General features: G+C 45.5%; 1 protein-coding gene across 2 annotated transcripts; it reads left to right on the forward strand.

Annotated features, from left to right (window-relative positions):
* Positions 1-508: 508 nt before the first annotated feature.
* Positions 509-19,124, forward strand: osbp2a (oxysterol binding protein 2a). Of its 2 annotated transcripts, none has more exons than XM_030355133.1 (14): positions 509-867; positions 1,364-1,569; positions 5,508-5,758; positions 7,494-7,662; positions 8,251-8,371; positions 9,351-9,417; positions 10,267-10,404; positions 10,934-11,179; positions 11,680-11,800; positions 12,114-12,217; positions 12,694-12,789; positions 13,845-14,029; positions 15,271-15,491; positions 16,864-19,124. In XM_030355133.1, the coding sequence occupies exons 1-14, from the start codon at positions 707-709 to the stop codon at positions 17,001-17,003; spliced, it is 2,226 nt and encodes a 741-aa protein (XP_030210993.1). In that variant the 5' UTR covers positions 509-706; the 3' UTR covers positions 17,004-19,124. The 2 variants fall into 2 exon arrangements, with proteins under 2 accessions (XP_030210993.1, XP_030210992.1); XM_030355132.1 differs by having other exon boundaries at positions 510-867; positions 8,248-8,371.
* The last annotated feature ends 251 nt before the right edge of the window (positions 19,125-19,375 follow it).

Raw genomic sequence — 19,375 nt, forward strand, 5'->3', positions numbered from 1 at the left:
CTATATGCATATGTACGTCATTGCTGCCCCCCCCCTCCCCATTCTTTATTCACTTATTTATGGCGTCACTTTTGGATATTTTGTTCAAAAACTCTAATTTATTAAAAGTGCTTGTCACATTATAGATACCGCTAGGGGAACTGCTTTTTCCAAAGCCCACTAAGTACTAGTGCAAGCTAGCTGCCTCGATCATCCCACTTGGCAGAGAGGATTGTTTTGTAATCGCAGCGTTATCCCGGTCTACTGGAACGCAATTTCCGGTCTCTTACTTCCTATGAGCTATGTACGGCAGTTTATAGTCCCCAGAACGAGACCAATACAATGAGAAGAATGTGAACCACAACGAAAAGGAGAATAAATTTCGTTTTGAAGAATAATTTGTAAAAGTACCGTCGGAAACATGTAAAGGAAACGGTTATTCCTGGATCGGAAGTTCCTACCTCTCCCTCTCCTCGCCGCTAAATTCATCTAGCTGAAGTCCCGCCCTCTCTCCCGCCAATAACGCTCATCTGGAGCATCCCGCTCCATGCGTTCCGTCGTGAGAGGAGAACGCCTGGGACGAGGTTATCCTGTACTGACCATCCCTCCTGACTGTCGTGTTTTGAAGCATTGAAAGTAGCGATAGCGGTCACCACGCGTAGTTAGCTAGCTACAGCTGACCACAACTGGCATCGTCTCCATTTAGTGGAGTGACCCAGCTGACCAAATGAACGAGCTGATGAAGAGTTTGCCCTCTCCAACTCTCCCGGGGCTCCAGCTGCCCGGGCTGGACGCGTACCGCGGATGGCTCTTCAAATGGACCAACTACTTGAAGGGGTACCAGCGACGATGGTTCGTCTTGAGCAACGGCCTCCTCTCGTACTACAGGTAGGACTTCACCGCGATATGGCAGCTCATCGAGTACTAGCCCAACAGAAATAATGTGTTGGATAGATTTGTGTTAATAGGTGTTTTCCATACTGTTGTTGGAGTTGATTTTTGGCAGTGTATGTGCGGACTTAAATGCTTTCCCATACTATAATGACAGTATGTGCTACATATCCATATACACGTTATACATCATCATCTCACCCCACTGAACACCAAAGGACCCATCTATGATGAGGATGGGTGTGACGGACAATACGCTGTATCATAGCGTAGGAAGCGTGTCCTGCTGACCTCACTGGGAGCCCTGTTGTGTACATGGGTACGGTTCGGCGCACTGCACTTTAAAGGGCAGCCATACAGCTACTGTCTCCATTCAATCACCGCCAGTCTTGCAACACACATGAGTGTTTTGCAAGCCGTTCACCCCCCCGTTCACGCCGTTCACCCCCTTGCTCGTTTGCGCTTCTTGATTATTGTGTGTTTCCTACTGCAGGACCCAGGCCGAGATGGCACACACCTGTCGCGGCACCATCCCGTTGGTGACGGCCCACATCGAGGTGGGCGACACCTGCCACCTGGTGTTAACGAGCGGTGGGCGGAGCTACCACCTGAAGTCCACCTCGGACGCCGAGTGCCAGCGCTGGGTTTCTGCCCTGCAACAGGCGAAAGCAAATGCCACTCAACTGATGCAGCACTCAGGTTAGTGGAGTGTCTCACTTTATTTAATTATTCATCTCAACCGGACCCAACCAGTTGACCTTCTGTCAACTAACCCTAAGCACCCTTCTCCCTGCAACGACGAGGGTGTCGGCTGCATTGTGAACATGTATATCTGATGCCGAAGGAGGCCCCTGACCTTTACAAACATGCATTATATATATACTGGCATTTATCTCGACCGGACCACCAGCCTTCTGGTTCGGGCCTGTGAGTTTATAATAGGCTTCACGGGTATAATGAAACAAAGATATCGTATGGCGAAACAAAGACATATGTGTATTAGACTTTATTTTGTTAGAAAGTGTGTAATACTTCTACATTAATGCTTTGGTTGACGTGGATATGGATAGAATTTAGTATTCAGTAATGGAGTATGACAAGGCCTATAATGTAAAGGAAATCGATAAACAATATATATTGCTTCAGATAACTCAAGCACTGTTCTACATCCACCTGCTTCATCATAAAGCATCATACATCATAATGCATCCACCTTCTACATCATAGTGCATTCATCTTCTACATCATAAAGCATCCATCTGCTACGTCATAAAGCATCCACCCTCTACATCATAAAGCATCCACCCTCTACATCATAAAGCATCCACCTCTACATCATAGAGCATTAACCTGCATGAAACATCCACCTTCTACATCATAAAGCATCCATTTGCTACGTCATAAAGCTTCCATCCTCTACATCATAAAGCATCCATCTGCTACGTCATAAAGCATCCACCTTCTACGTCATAAAGCATCCACCTTCTACGTCATGAAGTCTTTGATGATGCAGTTGGAGGAGGGACAAGAAGGGGGAGGATTCTAATTTCATACTTGATTTCCCCCATTCATGCAGAGATTAAACGCATACATTTATTAATTAGTTTCCGTCCCACTCTTGGTTACGATCCAATGTCTTATCACGGGCAGACGCTAGTTTGTTTTGTCTTCGCCAAGGTCGTACAGAAATAATTCCCAGTACAATGCATGGAAACCGTTTTACTGCAAGGTGACTCTGGATTTATCCCTCGAGTGGCCGCTAGAGGGCAGTGTTGTGCAGCACAAACCCGTTTAAAGCGGTACTTGGGCAGGTGTGCTTTTATTTTACTGAAGAAGAAAAGCATTTCTGAAGCAAATCGAATGATCAAATCTTCCTCACTGAATCTCCTTTACCATATATTTTTAAAATTATCAACATTGGTCATGGGGGCGTTCTGCCTGAGTGACATTCTGGTAGAGGACAGAGTGATCAGTTCTGTCTGTAAGGATCTCCTACCAAAGCTTAAAGAAAACGTCCCTGCCGAGGGGAGGCAATTAGCTGGTCTCTTGTCTCCGTCTCGCCATCTCTGGCTCTCGTATACCACAACTCACACACACACACACACACCGCCTCCCCCTCACCCGCACGCAAGCACTGTCTACGTTCTCCTCCCTCCCCGGGTGTTTCAGTATGACGCCAGGCAGAGCTGAATGAAATGACCTTCCTCCAGCCTGCTCCTCCCATTCTGCCATGCAGGAGAGTAGAGTAGAGTAGAGTAGAGAAACAAGCAGGACCCTGAAGAAGGATTCTATTGTTCAAAACAACCAGCGAGGCCAGCCTCAGTGTACTGTGGTGGACGATAGGGCGAGATGAGTGCATTCTGCCTTTTGAGTGTCAGAATGTAAGTCCTTTTTGATCTTTTCTATAAGTAGATGGCGTCCTGTGGTCACAGTGTTTGCTGTTGTTCAGATTCGACTTTGTTTTGTTGTTGAAATGGAAGCACTTTTGAATAGGCTGATTGCCGGCAGGGAATCGTTTGTTAATGTGTTTGGTATACGATTTTTGTTCTGGATATCGGGATGATGTAAAAGGTGTGATTAATAATTAAAGACATGAGATCATACTAAGTCCTATTGTCTCATCCGGACTCTACTTCTTCATGTCTGAGGACACTACTTTCATCTGTCCCCCGTTGTGTTTAAAGGAACCTCTGCGAACAGCAGATCACCAAAAACAAGGTGTGCCTTTTTATACAATTCCAGGCTATTACAACACGATGCATATTCAATTTTCACAGATTCTGCAGTTCATTACTATAGCTGTCGACATGCTTGGTGTTTTTCTTTACAGCTAACCCAGTTCTAAGAAAAGATTGGAAAAGAAATTCAATATGGCTATGGATATCTTTATGATAACCTACCCACATTGTGTGTGTGTGTGTGTGTGTGTGTGTGTGTGTGTGTGTGTGTGTGTGTGTGTGTGTGTGTGTGTGTGTGTGTGTGTGTGTGTGTGTGTGTGTGTGTGTGTGTGTGTGTGTGTGTGTGTGTGTTGCATGTGAACGTTTCTGCAACTATTTGTTTGTACGTGATACATTGCTTTTTCGGAATTAGAATACAATGGATTACTTATGGATTTATAAATGTGCGCTAGTTTATTCAAGGTGTCGCTCCTTTTGATCACATTTCAACATTGTCAACACTAATATGCATCAACCCCATAGACGCACGCAAACCAAAGATGTTAAAGGTTCAAAATCACTTTCTAATGCCTACGATGTCCCGCATTCAGGCTAGTGTCTGTCTGTACACATTCTCCCCATATTTATTAATTGGGCTTTCTAAACTGTCCTGATTGTTATTTGGACACGGCTCACTACAACACAGACGACCATCATTATAAACGGTCCATGAGTCATAAGCAACATTTCCCCCCTCTCTGCTGCATATGGGTCATGAAACCGATCCACGTGCCTGCAGCCTTCACACCCCTTCCTTTTAATCTTCTCCTCCAGAGAGTTTACTAATCCAGAGCGGCCTGATGTTTATGTCTCTGTTTTTTTACGTGGGGATTTCTGTCCGCGCGTCTGTCTCTCTTGGTTCTGTTTCTTGTTGTGGTGTGGCAACAGTGGCCAAGAATCAGTTAAAAACGTTCGGTTTATTTAAACTTTGGTAATTAGTAACACGCAAACCCGAGGCTAAAACTAAAATCCTGATATTGTGAGTGATACACAGGGCTGCACACAGTTCCCCAAATCTCTGGAGTCTTTAAGCGAGTATAAAGTACTCGGTTCTCTTTGTTCCTGTTTTTCATCGGCAGTGCAATGCATCCTGGGAGTCCCATGCTGGACCATCTCCTCTGCTTTGTTGAGGCATCATAAGTGGCCCGCTAGCGTCTTTGATGGGACGTGCGTGTGTGTGTGTGTGTGTGCGTGTGTGTGTGTTTATAATATATAGGAGCTAATGGTTCATCCCTACCAGCATGGAGAGGAGAAGTGTAGTGCGTCATCATCAATTCTTTCTTCCTCCTCTCCTCCCATCGTTGCTAAAAATAGCCCAGCCTCCTGATTGCACTGGCCGACGTTTCCAAGGCAACGGTGTTCATTCACATATTTGTGCGAGAGCTGGCTCGGGGAGGGAGTGAGTGAGAGGCTAGGGTGTGATGTGTTGTCTACAGCGGGGGCTGCACCTTCAACACGGACACTCTGAGGACACAGGAGCCGAGGACGCTGCTCCTGTTGCAAGTGTCCTTGATGAGGCTGTTTTTAGGATTGTAGTCATTTCAGATCAATATGATCCTCGAGCTTTGAGGTTCTGGTTCTCAGGCACAAACTCGTCTTACCGTTGTTGTTTTTTGGTTGAGGCAGATTTTATTATTATTTAGTACTTTGTTGTTTTTATTGTTATTAAAAAACAAAGTGGAAATTAACCTCATTCAAAAAACTAGATTAGTTACACCTTTACTTGGTTCGAATCCCATCCTCCTTCCTGACCTCCTTACCCATAGGGGGCATTGTGAGTCCATCTTTTCGTCTTATCCTAGATCTATGTAAACCACCACCTCACTTTTTAGTTAAGGGTTTGGTTTCACTTTTTTAAATTCTCATTCTCTCTCTCTCTCTCTCTCTCTCTCTCTCTCTCTCTCTCTCTCTCTCTCTCAGACGACTCAGGAGATGAGGCCCCACTAGCGCAGGACGGCCGTGCGCTGACGGCCGGCGTGCTGAAGACTCTGGCGAGCAAGCTGGACGACCTGAACACCTGCAACGAGCTGATAGCGAAGCACGGCGCCGCCCTCCAGCGCTCGCTCAGCGAACTGGAGGACCCGCGGGGGGCCACCGACGGCACGGACCGGCTGAAGGCCGTCAACGAGCGGGCCACCCTCTTCCGCATCACGTCCAACGCTGCCATCAATGTGAGTGCCTTCTAATGTTAGGATCAATGTGAGTGCCTTCTAATGTCAGGATCAATGTGAGTCACATCTAATGTTGGGATCAATAAGAGTCATGTCTAATGTTGGGATCAACGTGAGTCACGTCTGAGGCTAGGATCAACGCAAGTCTAATGTTAGGATCAATAAGTCACATCTAATGTTAGGATCAACGTGAGTCACGTCTGAGGCTAGGATCAACACGAGTCTGATGTTAGGATCAATAAGTCACGTCTAATGTTAGGATCAATAAGAGTCATGTCTAATGTTAGGATCAACGTGAGTCACGTCTGAGGCTAGGATCAACGCGAGTCTAATGTTAGGATCAATAAGTCACATCTAATGTTAGGATCAACGTGAGTCACGTCTGAGGCTAGGATCAATGCAAGTCTGATGTTAGGATCAATAAGTCACGTTTAATGTTAGGATCAATAAGAGCCATGTCTAATGTTAGGATCAATAAGTCACGTCTAATGTTTGGATCAATAAGAGCCATGTCTAATGTTAGGATCAATAAGAGCCATGTCTAAGGTTAGGATCAATAAGTTTCGTCTAATGTTTGGATCAATACGAGTCATGTCTAATGTTAGGATCAATAAGTCACGTCTAATGTTTGGATCAATAAGAGCCATGTCTAATGTTAGGATCATTAAGTCACGTCTAATGTTTGGATCAATAAGAGCCATGTCTAATGTTATGATCAATAGGTCACGTCTAATGTTTGGATCAATAAGAGCCTTGTCTAATGTTAGGATCAATAAGTCACGTCTAATGTTAGGATCAATAAGAGCCATGTCTAATGTTAGGATCAATAAGAGCCATGTCTAATGTTAGGATCAATAAGTCACGTCTAATGTTTGGATCAATAAGAGCCATGTCTAATGTTAGGATCAATAAGTCACGTCTAATGTTAGGATCAATAAGAGCCATGTCTAATGTTAGGATCAATAAGTCACGTATAATGTTTGGATCAATAAGAGTCTTGTCTAATGTTAGGATCAATAGGTCACGTCTAATGTTAGGATCAATAAGAGCCATGTCTAATGTTAGGATCAATAAGTCACGTCTAATGTTAGGAACCAACGTGGGTCACGTCTAATGTTAGGGTCAATAACGATCATGTCTAATGTTAGGGTCAATGAGTCACATGTGATGTTAGGATGAACATGAGTCGCGTCTAATGTCGAATGCTCGTAATATCAGTGTGAAGACGGTTGTCTAAATCTCTTGTAAAAGCGTTCCTGTCTGTTTAGACGTAGAAAACGCCTCTCTTTGCACCATGATCCCACAACCGTTTTTGAGTCATGATTTGAAATGGAGATTTAAAACGCTGGAGTAAACAAGTGCCTGTGAGTCACATCCAATGTTATGATTAATGCGAGTCACTGCCAATGTGAGACACCCGCGGTTGTCTAAAACACAGACACAGACGGAGACCGAGAGAGAAACCGACCGCTAAGTGCTGGAACCATGTTATCAACATTTACTGATGCTATTTATGAGGGCAGGATAGGATGAGCCAGCCTCTCGCTCAGCGGAATGCTACTGAGGCCGTTGGGATTTGAACAGCCGGCGACTCCAACCCCCTTACCACTAGACCACCTCACCCATCCTAGTGAATCCCGTAGCCCCCCCCCCCCCCCCTCCAGACCTTCTGCGAGGAGGGCGTCTGATTGTGAGACCGTTCCTTGAGGATCCCCCCATCCCTGTGCCTCCCCAGGCCTGCAGAGACTTCCTGGACGTAGCGGAGACGCACAACCGCCGGTGGCAGAGAGCCCTGCAGCATGAGAGGGAGCAGCGCCACCACCTGGAGCAGACCATAGAGCAGTTGGCCAAGCAGCACAACAGCCTGGAGCGCGCCTGGAGAGAGAACCCCAACTCCCACACAGGTCCGGAACACTCCATCGTCCCCGAACGGTTCTCACACCCAGCCTGCTGCGGGACGCGCGCGATCTTTACCTCAGATGGCGCTCTGACTCAAATCGTCGTGGGCGTAGTGGTTGCTGAGATGGACTTGGGAGTCGTTTAATCACTCTTGTGAATGATTTGGGTTTTTTAATGAAACCTGATGTTGACACGTACGCGTGACTCACCACTAAACCCATTTCTTTATTTGTTGCAGTAAAAAATTGCAGTGTCTGTTTCTATTGAGATCACGGTGTATTAGCAGGTCATCAACTTACTTAACCAGCTTCATTTATGAGCGTTTAGATTACCTCCAAGCCAGTTCCCTTGCTTGCATTGCTGTTCTCCTGTCGGCGATAACTCGTGTTAAAATGGTTGAGATCGTTTCACTGAAGCATGTTGTTCCCACAATACAAATAAGAATGAATAACAATGTCCCGATGGTTATTAGATCTGTCGACGTGCTCATACTCTGGGTACGCCTGCGGGGGAAGACAGCAGGGAACACAAGTTGGCGTGTGAGTGTGTGATGCCGGCCATCTTGTTTCCTGTGTGTGTTTGTGGAGCAGCAGGTGTGGATAGGACTCCGGAGGGGGAAGCCAGTGATGAGAATGACGACGGCGAGTTCTTCGACGCCGTGGAGGAGTCCCCTGCATTCATAACCGTGACAGCCAGCAACCACACACAGCACAGGTAAGACCTGCTGGCCTACAGGCTGTTGCTTAACATATTGAGGCTGTGTCTTCTGCTGTGTCTTCTGCTGTAGGCTCTCTCTTCTCTTCTCCTGTAGGCTCTGCCTCTTCTCCTCTAGGCTCTGTCTTCTCCTGTAGGCTCTGCCTCTTCTCCTCTAGGCTCTGCCTCTTCTCCTCTAGGCTCTGCCTCTTCTCCTCTAGGCTCCGTCTTCTCCTGTAGGCTCTGTCTTTTCCTGTAGGCTCTGTCTCTTCTCCTGTAGGCTCTGTCTCTTCTCCTGTAGGCTCTGTCTCTTCTCCTGTAGGCTCTGTCTCTTCTCCTGTAGGCTCTCTCTTCTTCTGTAGGCTCTCTCTTCTCTTCTCCTGTAGGCTCTCTCTTCTCTTCTCCTGTAGGCTCTGTCTCTTCTCCTGTAGGCTCTCTCTTCTCTTCTCCTGTAGGCTCTGTCTCTTCTACTGTAGGCTCTGTCTACTCCTGTAGGCTCTCTCTCTGTCTTCTCTTTCAGGCTCTGTCTTCTCCTGTAGGCTCTCTCTCTCTTCTGCTGTAGGCTCTCTCTCTTCTCCTGTAGGCTCGCTCTCTCTCGCTTCTGCTGTAGGCTCTCTCTCTCTTCTCCTGTAGGCTCTCTCTCTCTTCTCCTGTAGGCTCTCTCTCTCTTCTGCTGTAGGCTCTCTCTCTTCTCCTGTAGGCTTGCTCTCTCTCTCTTCTGCTGTAGGCTTTCTCTCTTCTCCTGTAGGCTCTCTCTCTCTTCTGCTGTAGGCTCACTGTCTTCTCCTGTAGGCTCTCTATTTTCACTCAGTCACTTTTAGCAGAAAGTATAAAGAAGTATGCGTGGCACCAATGTGCGCTTATTTTGATCAAAATAATTTTGATTCAGGGCTGACCCAGATACAAGATGTTGTTGCAAAGGTAATCTTGGAGTCGTTCCCAACTCTGTCCTACCTGGAATACTGTAACGCGTGTGCTGATTCAGGTTGTTCCCTTGCAGGCGATCAGTCAGTAATCACAGTATGATGAGTGGAGGACGGCCCAATGACTGGACTCACAACGAGAATGTAAGCTCTCCAACAACTCTATGGTCAACGTGACATCATAATGTTGATTAGTATGTTTATGTTTAACATTTTCTACGAAAGTAGGTGTGGGGTTGCGGGGGAGAAAAACAGGAGGAATGTAATTTGATTGGCTTGTGCAAAAGTCACCAAACACGCTAGGCAGCTATGTGTTAGCCTGCTACAGGCTCCCTAGGGGAGAGAGGGGTAAATGTGTCGCGATGCAATTGGTTAAAATGTTAAGCCATCAGCACATCCATGTCCCAGCTGTAATATAATAGTTGTTGTGTAATATGATGCAAGGTGAGGGAACAAGGGGAAAAGTCCACCTCCAATGCAAGCTGCCAAGCTGCTTGGGTTGGAGCCAAAAAGACTGCTTTTATTAAACCTAAACCCTGGAGGGTAAACCACATCTAGCACACACACACACACACACACACACACACACACACGCACACACACGCACACACACACACACACACACACACACACACACACACACACACACACACACACACACACACACACACACACACACACACACACACACACACACAAATGTACAGATAGTTCTTATGAACTAGGTTACTAAATGTGTTTGAGACTAGGGTACTAAATGTGTGTGAGTGTAAATAGTGTACGGAATGGTGTTTTGTTTGTGTCTAGTGTACTAAATGTTTGTGTGTGACTAGTGTACTAAATATGTGTGCTAGTGTACTAAAAGTGTGTGTGTGACTAGTGTACTAAATGTGTGTGTGTGACTAGTGTACTAAATGTGTGTGTGTGACTAGTGTACTAAATGTGTGTGTGACTAGTGTACTGAATCACAGTGTGTGTGTTTGTGTGTGTTAGGACTGCTCAGGACCCAACCTCTTGCAGCAGCGGAGAGGTCGCAGACGCCGAATCCCAGACAAGCCCAACTACTCTCTGAACCTCTGGAGCATCATGAAGAACTGCATCGGCAAAGAGCTCTCCAAGATCCCCATGCCTGTAGGTCCTCACCCGGGACGACCCCTCAGCTCTAATAATGACCCATGTTGTTCTAGGGATGGTTGTGTGTTCATGTGTGTGTGCAGCCTTACTGTTTGTGCGATGGACTACAGACTCTGTACTACATTCAACACGTATTTATTGAACACCGTAACCACAGTCACTGCTTATGGCAGAGCGGACATGTAGCATCGCTTTAAGCTATCCTCCGTGGTTAAAAAAAGAACAATTCAAGGGCCCTTTGGTAATTGCGATCTTTCACAGTTTGACCATTTATGCTTATTTTCATAGAGGCTGTCAGGCCGCAAGTCTGTCTTGATCTATACACAGAGAGTGAATTAAGTTTAGAAAATTGTATACTTTTGTATAATATTTATAATATTATTTTCTGGACGTCGTCGTTAAGGCGGCAGGTGTGTGTTGTTGCTAAGGCTAAGCTGTAAAGCGCTGTGGGAACCCCTGTAAAGCGCTGGAGGCCGTGGCCGTGGTTCTCCCGTCCCCTGACGTAGTACCTCCCCTCGGCCTGCAGGTGAACTTCAACGAGCCGCTGTCCATGCTGCAGCGGCTGACGGAGGACCTGGAGTACAGCGAGCTGCTGGACCGCGCCGCGCGCTGCGACTGCAGCCTGGAGCAGATGTGCCTGGTGGCGGCCTTCTCGGTGTCGTCCTACTCCACCACCGTGCACCGCACCGCCAAGCCCTTCAACCCCCTGCTGGGGGAGACCTACGAGCTGGACCGCCTGGAGGAGTACGGCTACCGCTCCATCTCGGAGCAGGTGCGTGGGGTGGCGCGTTACACCACCAGCTGTGAGGGTGCTGGGCCATCACGGCCTGTTCTGACATCGCAAGTGGGCGTGTCCACCTAGATGTGTGACGGGTAGAGGAGCAACGTTTGCTTCAGTCCACTGGGCAGGCTGGTCGATCTATGCAGCACACATCTAGACGGACACGCCCACTTGTGGGGTCAGAAGAGGCTGAGACATTTTAGATCAAATGTAGAATGGCTGAGCTGATGAAGTGTGAAAGGGTTGAATAAAGTTAGTGTGTGTGTGTGTGTGTGTGTGTGTGTGTGTGTGTGTGTGTGTGTGTGTGTGTGTGTGTGTGTGTGTGTGTGTGTGTGTGTGTGTGTGTGTGTGTGTGTGTGTGTGTGTGTGGGTACCTGCTTTAATGTTCCTTTGGTATTAAAGTACTCCTAGTATGAAGTCTGCTCGTATCGACCAAACCTCTTGATTGGTTAATTGATTCAATTAATTGGTTTCCGTTGTCGTCCCCTCAGGTCAGCCATCACCCCCCCGCCGCGGCTCATCATGTGACCTCCCAGAGAGGCTGGACCCTCTGGCAGGACATCACAATAGACAGCAAGTTCCGTGGAAAGTACATCTCAGTCATGCCATTGGGTAAGAGTCCCTGTCAATCATATCTCGATGCTAAAAACATGATATTATACAATGCAACAGACAGAGTGAGCGGTAAAGGTTTGATGTCAAGCCACAAACTGCGGATCATTCATTTCTATTACCATTCCTGTAGGCTGATTCTGTTCCTTTCTCCTGTCTGTAGGCTGACTATGTTCCTATTTCCTGTCTTTATGCTAAGTCAGTTCCTATTTCCTGTCTGTATGCTGACTATGTTCCTATTTCCGGTCTGTAGGCTGACTCGGTTCCTATTTCCTGTCTGTAGGCTGACTCGGTTCCTATTTCCTGTCTGTAGGCTGCATCCACCTGGAGTTCCAGGCCAGTGGACATCACTATGTGTGGAGCAAGGTCACCTCCACCGTACACAACATCATAGTGGGGAAGTTATGGATTGATCAGGTGGGTCCTCTAACCATAAATAAAATGAGATCACAAATAAGAAACTATTTTATGAACTATATATTTAATGACCTAGTCACGCATGCCTGTAGGGTTTTCTCTGGTTTTATCTGTAATGCCTTGAATTCCCTTTTTTCAATATATTTGAATGATATCCCCATCCCCCAATCTTTGCTGATCCACAGATCACCCAGATTCTAGTTTTCTCCTAAAAGCAGAGACCACTTCAGTTCACTGTTCTGTCTCGTCTTCTGACTCCCCATCACTTTTTCTGCTGTATAACCTACACTCCATGTTGAGAAATGATATTATATAACGCACGCTTCAGCAGTCTCTATAGATCTATTTGTTATTATTTTTCTGTTTGCTGTCTCACATCTCATTTAATGATCTGAATGTGATAGTGGGGTCAAATCTATGCAACAGCTGTTCACTAACATCAGCTGTCTGTCCCTCTCCTGACGGGGTCCTTCTAGTCTGGAGACATAGAGATCGTGAACAACACCACCAAGGATTTGTGTAGACTGAAGTTCTCTCCCTACAGCTACTTCTCCAGAGACGCACCCCGCAAGGTAGGCACTCCTTGTTCCTTCTTTGACAGGGGAGAACTAAACGTTACCTCCAATCACTTTGCTTGGGGTGAAATGACATTACTCAGAAGTCAACAAGTAGACTTCTTTGCCGTTATTGTTCATCGTAATCAAACCATTTACTTAAAGGTTAACTGCACACTAAAATAATACATTCAACCTCAGAGACACACGCTCTGCCTCGGGCGACAGAGGTGATTGAGTGTGGATGTGTGTGTGTATGTTTGCGTGTCAGTATCCCATTGGATGAAAAGTCTCTGGCTGGCTTTGATTGGTCTTATTTTCATAAAATGTCATGATTGACAGCTTGTCATTCATGTTCGTCGTTATCTGTCAGTGCAATCAATGTTTCTTGTCCTAACAGACAGAGTTACCCTTCTAGTTCTTTATGAGCTGAAGTCTTTATATTCTTGTGCCTCCATTTTATTCCCATGGTTGGTTTCCAGACCTTATCATTCCCGCCATCCAACATGAAGCCCTGAGAAGCCGGGAGACATCCAGGCCTGTTGTTTCAAGCCACCTGGATATTTTCCAGCGTTTTTTGACATTACATAAAATGTGATGTACTTGCAGTTTTATTTATTAACACTCCCACATTATATTTTCATGAAACGTGGACCTTTTCACTGCAGCTTCCATTTTAATATCTCTTGACGCTTTGGTTCAATGATGCAAACAAGATTTGTGCAACAATGGCAGATTATCTAACATATAATCATACATTGTTAGTCCTGAAGATTATTCTGATACATGTTCTTCTCCTTCTCTTCTCCTCATGTTCTTCTCTTTTCTTCGTCTTCTACTCCTCCTCCTCTCATCTATTTTCTCCTTATTTTATTCTGCTTCTAAATCTTATATTTCTTTCCTTATTTTTTCTTTTCCTTCTGCTTCTGCTCCTGCTTCTACTTACTTATGTTCTTCTTTATTTTCTTTTTCTACCTCTTATTTTTGTTCTTCTTCTTGTTCTTCTGCATATAATTCTCCTTTTTGTTTTTCTTCTTCCTCATTTCCTCCTCCTCCTCCTCCTCTGGCTGCAGGTGACCGGTGTGGTGCAGGACCGGGAGGGCGCCGCCCACTACATCCTGTCTGGGACCTGGGACGACAGGATGGAGTGCGCCAAGATCGTAGACAGCAGCCCCGGGTGCGGTGGCTCCGAGGGCAAGCAGAAGACCGTCTACCAGACCCTCCCAGCCAAGCTGCTCTGGAAGAAGTACCCTCTACCGTGAGTCCTGCTGGCTTCCAGCACTCGGGATGAGAACCAGAAGGGAGAACAACACTTGCATGACGTACAATTAGCTTATTGAAAAGGACGCAATCTGAGGATCACAGAGATGCATTGAAGAGGTCCATTTGAATTAAGTGTATCTTCTTTATTTTGGACAGAGAATATGAACAGAGTGGGATGTGCAAGCAGTTACAGGTTTGAGGAAAGTCTCCCCACCCCCGAGAGATAGCCTTGGGATAAACACATTATTGTGGTGAACCTCTCGGGTTCATAGAGAATGTGATTAGCGGTTAGACTTGTAGTTTGATTGTCATCTTCCATCACTTCAGCACATTCATCATTATTAATCATTCATTCATCATTATATTTATATTTGCTGTCCAGTCCAGTCAGGGATCCACGCTCTTCATCTCTTCCTGGTCCTGTTTCTCATCGCTTACATTCCTCATCTCTTCCTGGTCCTGTGCCTCATCTCTTCCTGTTCCTCGTCTCTTCCTGGTTCTTGTTCCTCATCTCTTCCTGGTCCTATTCTTCATCTCCTCCTGTTCCAGTTCCTCATCTCTTCCTGGTTCTGTTCCTTGTCTCTTCCTGGTCCTCATCTCTTCCTGGTCCTCATCTCTTCCTGGTCCTGTTCCTCAACTCTCCCGGTTCTGTTCCTCATCCCACCTGGTTCTTTTTTCCTCCTCTCTTCCTGTTCCTGTTCCCCACCTCTTCCTGGTCCTGTTCCTCACCTCTTCCTGGTCCTGTTCCTCACCTCTTCCTGTTCCTGTTCCTCACCTCTTCCTGTTCCTGTTCCTCACCTCTTCCTGTTCCTGTTCCTCACCTCTTCCTGTTCCTGTTCCTCACCTCTCCCTGGTCCTGTTCCTCACCTCTCCCTGGTCCTGTTCCTCACCTCTTCCTGGTCCTGTTCCTCATCTCTTCCTGGTCCTGTTCCTCACCTCTTCCTGGTCCTGTTCCTCACCTCTTCCTGGTCCTGTTCCTCACCTCTTCCTGGTCCTGTTCCTCACCTCTTCCTGTTCCTCACCTCTTCCTGTTCCTGTTCCTCACCTCTTCCTGTTCCTGTTCCTCACCTCTTCCTGTTCCTGTTCCTCACCTCTCCCTGGTCCTGTTCCTCACCTCTTCCTGGTCCTGTTCCTCACCTCTTCCTGGTCCTGTTCCTCATCTCTTCCTGGTCCTGTTCCTCACCTCTTCCTGGTCCTGTTCCTCATCTCTTCCTGGTTCCTCCTCCCCTCCCGTAGAGACAACGCTGAGAACATGCACTTCTTCTCCACGCTGGCGCTGACGCTGAACGAGCCCGAGGACGGGGTGGCGCCCACCGACAGCCGCCTGAGGCCGGACCAGCAGCTGATGGAGGCGGGCCTGTGGGACGAGGCCAACATCCAGAAGACCCGCCTGGAGGACAGGCAGAGGCTGGAGAGGAAGAAGAGGGAGGCCCAGGCCAACGAGGCTCTGGAGGAGGGTGAGTGGACGGACGGGTGAATAGCAGTGGCTTCATTTATTTATAGCCTCGTTGTCTATGACCTTTCTATAACTTTATTCAGGCAGCACCTTGCGTTCATGGAGAGCAGCTGAAAGTGCATTTGAGAGAATAACACACTTGATGATTAATGAATTAAAAGTATGAAGAGAAGAGAATGACAACTGAAACCCAACAGATTCTAGAGACAAAGACTTTACCTCACATGTTTATACATGTGCAGTGCAGGAGTATGATGCAGTGAGAAGCTATTGTGGCATGCAGGCTCCAAACAGAATATGAAACCTGTATACTAAAACACTATAACACATAGATAGTATAGATCTATATTGTATAGATCTATATAGTCTATAGATCTAGATTGTATAGATCAATAGTATAGATCTACATAGTATAAAGCTATACTATTTATATATATTGTTTAGATACATGCTATAAATTTAAAGAGTATAGCTCTAGATAGTACATGCTAGATATTTATTTGTCCTTGCGGAAAATTGTTCTGCGGCGTACAGTACATTTGATACACTTATTTGACAGAAAGGGACGATACAGAGGACAGCTAGACAAGACAGAATATACAACAAAACAAATCCTTGACCCCCCACCCGTCCCCCACAACACAACACCAGGACAGACGACATAGACCCCTCTACACATACACAGTTGTGCATACTTGAAACAGTCCAGAGAGAGGGAAAGTGCATGGTGCTATTTTAAAGTGTTGTCCTGCAGGTATGTTCTTGTTCAGCAGTGCAATACTAATCGGAATCATGACCTGCTCACTCGATTTGTTTGGAAAGAGCGCAGCCTGAGCCTCCTAGCTGATGGCAACACCTCATATGCCTGGTGTAGGGGATGTGACATGTCTTCCCTGATGGCTTGACCTTTCTTGACCACCCTCCCCACTATTGCTGTGTCATCTGCAAATTTGATTGTGACATGCTGTATTGCTTTTGCACTCAATAGTGTAAAGGGTCAACAACACTGGCTCACCAGTATTGTTCTATAGGATAGATATTGCTGTATAGATCTATACTGTGTGTATATATATAGTGTAGATCTGTATAGTATAGATCGAGAGATTATAACCTTTATAGTTTAGATATATATTGTAAGGATCTGTATATTATAGAGCGATACTATGTCGATCTACACAATTCGGTCATATATCGTATAAATCTAGTGGAGCTGCGACAACAGCGTCTTAACGTGTCGGCTTAGTCTGGAGCTGCGACTCGGTTTCGGTTGCAGCAAACCGTTATCCATCAACACGTCGATGTATCTCACGTTCAAGCATCTGACCACACGACCGTGATGAGCCACCGTGTGGATCTGTGTTACTCCTCCTCAGGCCAAGACATCGAAGGCTACCACCCCCTGTGGTTCGAGAAGAGGACCAACGATGGAGGGGAGCGGACCTTCGTCTACCGGGGTGGTTACTGGGAGGCCAAGGAGAGGCAAGACTGGACCCAGTGTCCGGAGATCTTCTGAGGGCTTTTGGGACTTGGAACTCTGCTGCTTCTAGGTCTGGACTTGGGACTCTACTGCTTCTAGGCCTGGACTTTAACACTAGAGGGGAGGCCGTTAAAGGAGGCTGATGAGATATTGTTAGGGGTGTGTGTGTGTGTGTGTGTGTGTGTGTGTGTGTGTGTGTGTGTGTGTGTGTGTGTGTGTGTGTGTGTGTGAGAGAGAGTGTGAGTGAGAGGAGTGTTAACCTAACTGTTTTCCTGCTTAAATTAGATCCATTTAATAACTTACCTAAATACTTGGAATATTAAATCCTAGTTTAGACTCACTGATAATAATATCCCCATCTACTTCATGCTGCTTAATATAGAACAGCGTACGTGTTTCCACTGAGATCGGTCTCGGATCATTTGAGCACGTTGTTATGTTCATTGCTTGTAGACCAAGCTGTCGGTGTGAGTGTGTGTGTGTATGGGTAATACAAGAGGGAAGAATGAGTTATCCATGGTTTAAAGAAAAGTTATTATGCATTAAAAAGGCAATTCATTAATGGGGGCGTGTATTATCGCGGGACGGGAGTGGAGAGGGCAATCTGTTGTTTTAAAATTTCTGGAGCAACGTTCTCTTTCTGGAGTATGACCTTGGTGAGATGAAGAAGGACAAATCTTCCACGTTCATAGGCTTTCATGCTGCAGACTCACCGGTCCCACTCAATGGTGTCGGGAAAATATTCATATTTGTAAATACCAAAACTACATATTTAAGTATTTTCTTTATTTTACCGATGGGGAAAATTTCAATAAGTCAATAAAAAAAAATAAGTGAACTGCTGGGCATAGATGGTAGACAGAGAAACATAGGTAAATGGTTCACCAGGCGTGTCTGACCTAGGTGTTTATGTACCAGACTGCTCAGGCTCATTCTTGACCTTGAAGAGGTGTCATCCACACTGGGGAAATGTCCTCAACACTTTTTGAAATGGCAGATTTTGTCCCCACCCCTTTTTAAAATAATTATTTGTTAAAAAAGATATCTGTAAAAAAGCTTGCTCCAAGAAATGTGAAATAACAAATGAGGACATTTTGAGAAAGGTTTATTTGCACGATAAAACATACAATGCAATGTAAATTCAAAAGAAAATGTCTCAAAGGATGCACACGTAATGTGTCCTCTGTAGTAGTCTAGGCCCTTTTGATGCACCCTTATGCAATTTTCTTTCTGCAAGTATCTACTGACCTCATACCGATGTCCCCATTACATTGCCTCAAATCACACATGTTGAGGACACTTTTTAAATTTGTTATTTTCATCTGAGCCCTTACGTCTCCACCACTTTTCAACACAGAGTGACACTTAAATTAATCTATTCATTAATCATGTATGAAATAAGATCTGAATCATAACACGTCAATTAAAGAGTAATTGCAACGATTCACACCTCGGTTTCCCGTTGACCCAATCCAGCGGGAGAATACCATGTAGTTATGATTTAATAAGGCTAGGTCTTGTCACAACAAGCCTTCTCTTACCGACTAACCACACTCTTCTCCCCTGGAGACATCCCGTTGTGTTATCTAACTGTTCCCTATACTTAACAGCTCCATTGTTTACCTTTTAGGTGTTGTCAGCAATATTTAAACTACACGACGGGCAGTATAGAGATGCTGTCGTAGAGAGGATCAAATGTCAAGGAAAGAGGTTTGCTCGAGGTGCTTCATACAAGAAGATTAAAGTTTGAATGGTTTGAAAAAATCCTTCAACTGCTGTTTAACACAGCTCTGTCTAGGATATGGTAGTCCTTAGCAAAAATGCTTTGCAACCAATCTACGTTTTAAATGCAGCCAGGTATCGAACCATTGTGTCTTTTATGTGGTATGATGTGTCCTCTTGCATTGAGACAAATGACTTGGAGAAAACTATATCAGCTGTATTTGCAGGTGGAATAAGCACATGTAACAGTCAGGTTCTAAAACAGCACTTTTTATTCTTGTTTCATCTTGTGTGCCAAATGTGAAAACACAAAAGGTACCACATGTACAATGGCTGGAAGATGTTGTTTCATGTATATTTCAGGCACTTCTGTACAATTATAGGTCTATGTGTGTAAATATATCCTCAATTAAACAATGACTAAATATCAGGTGATACATTTTTGGCAAATGACTCGGTACTCAATACAAATGTATTATTTTGATGTATCACAGAGAATAGAAAGAGGCATATGGGCTGTTAATTGTGCATAGCGTCATGGTTGTCTGCAGCCAATCAAAGGCAACAAGCAGCATGTGACGACATACAGCATAGCTGCATGGTTTTAGAGTGCTGAAGCACGCTTAGTTGTTTACGACCTCGGCCTCTAATTAGGGAAATAGTTTATATTTATTCAATGAACATGA

This window comes from Gadus morhua, chromosome 4 (genome assembly GCF_902167405.1).
Source record: "Gadus morhua chromosome 4, gadMor3.0, whole genome shotgun sequence".
NCBI lineage: Eukaryota > Metazoa > Chordata > Actinopteri > Gadiformes > Gadidae > Gadus > Gadus morhua.

What these genes read in the sequence shown, in the direction of transcription:
- osbp2a (XM_030355132.1), top strand. Translation starts at nt 707, where the DNA reads ATGAACGAGCTGATGAAGAGTTTGCCCTCTCCAACTCTCCCGGGGCTC. An exon ending in AGCAACCACACACAGCACAG is followed by an intron (nt 8,372 to 9,350) that starts GTAAGACCTGCT and finishes GTTCCCTTGCAG; the next exon opens with GCGATCAGTCAGTAATCACA. An exon ending in CAACGAGGCTCTGGAGGAGG is followed by an intron (nt 15,492 to 16,863) that starts GTGAGTGGACGG and finishes ACTCCTCCTCAG; the next exon opens with GCCAAGACATCGAAGGCTAC.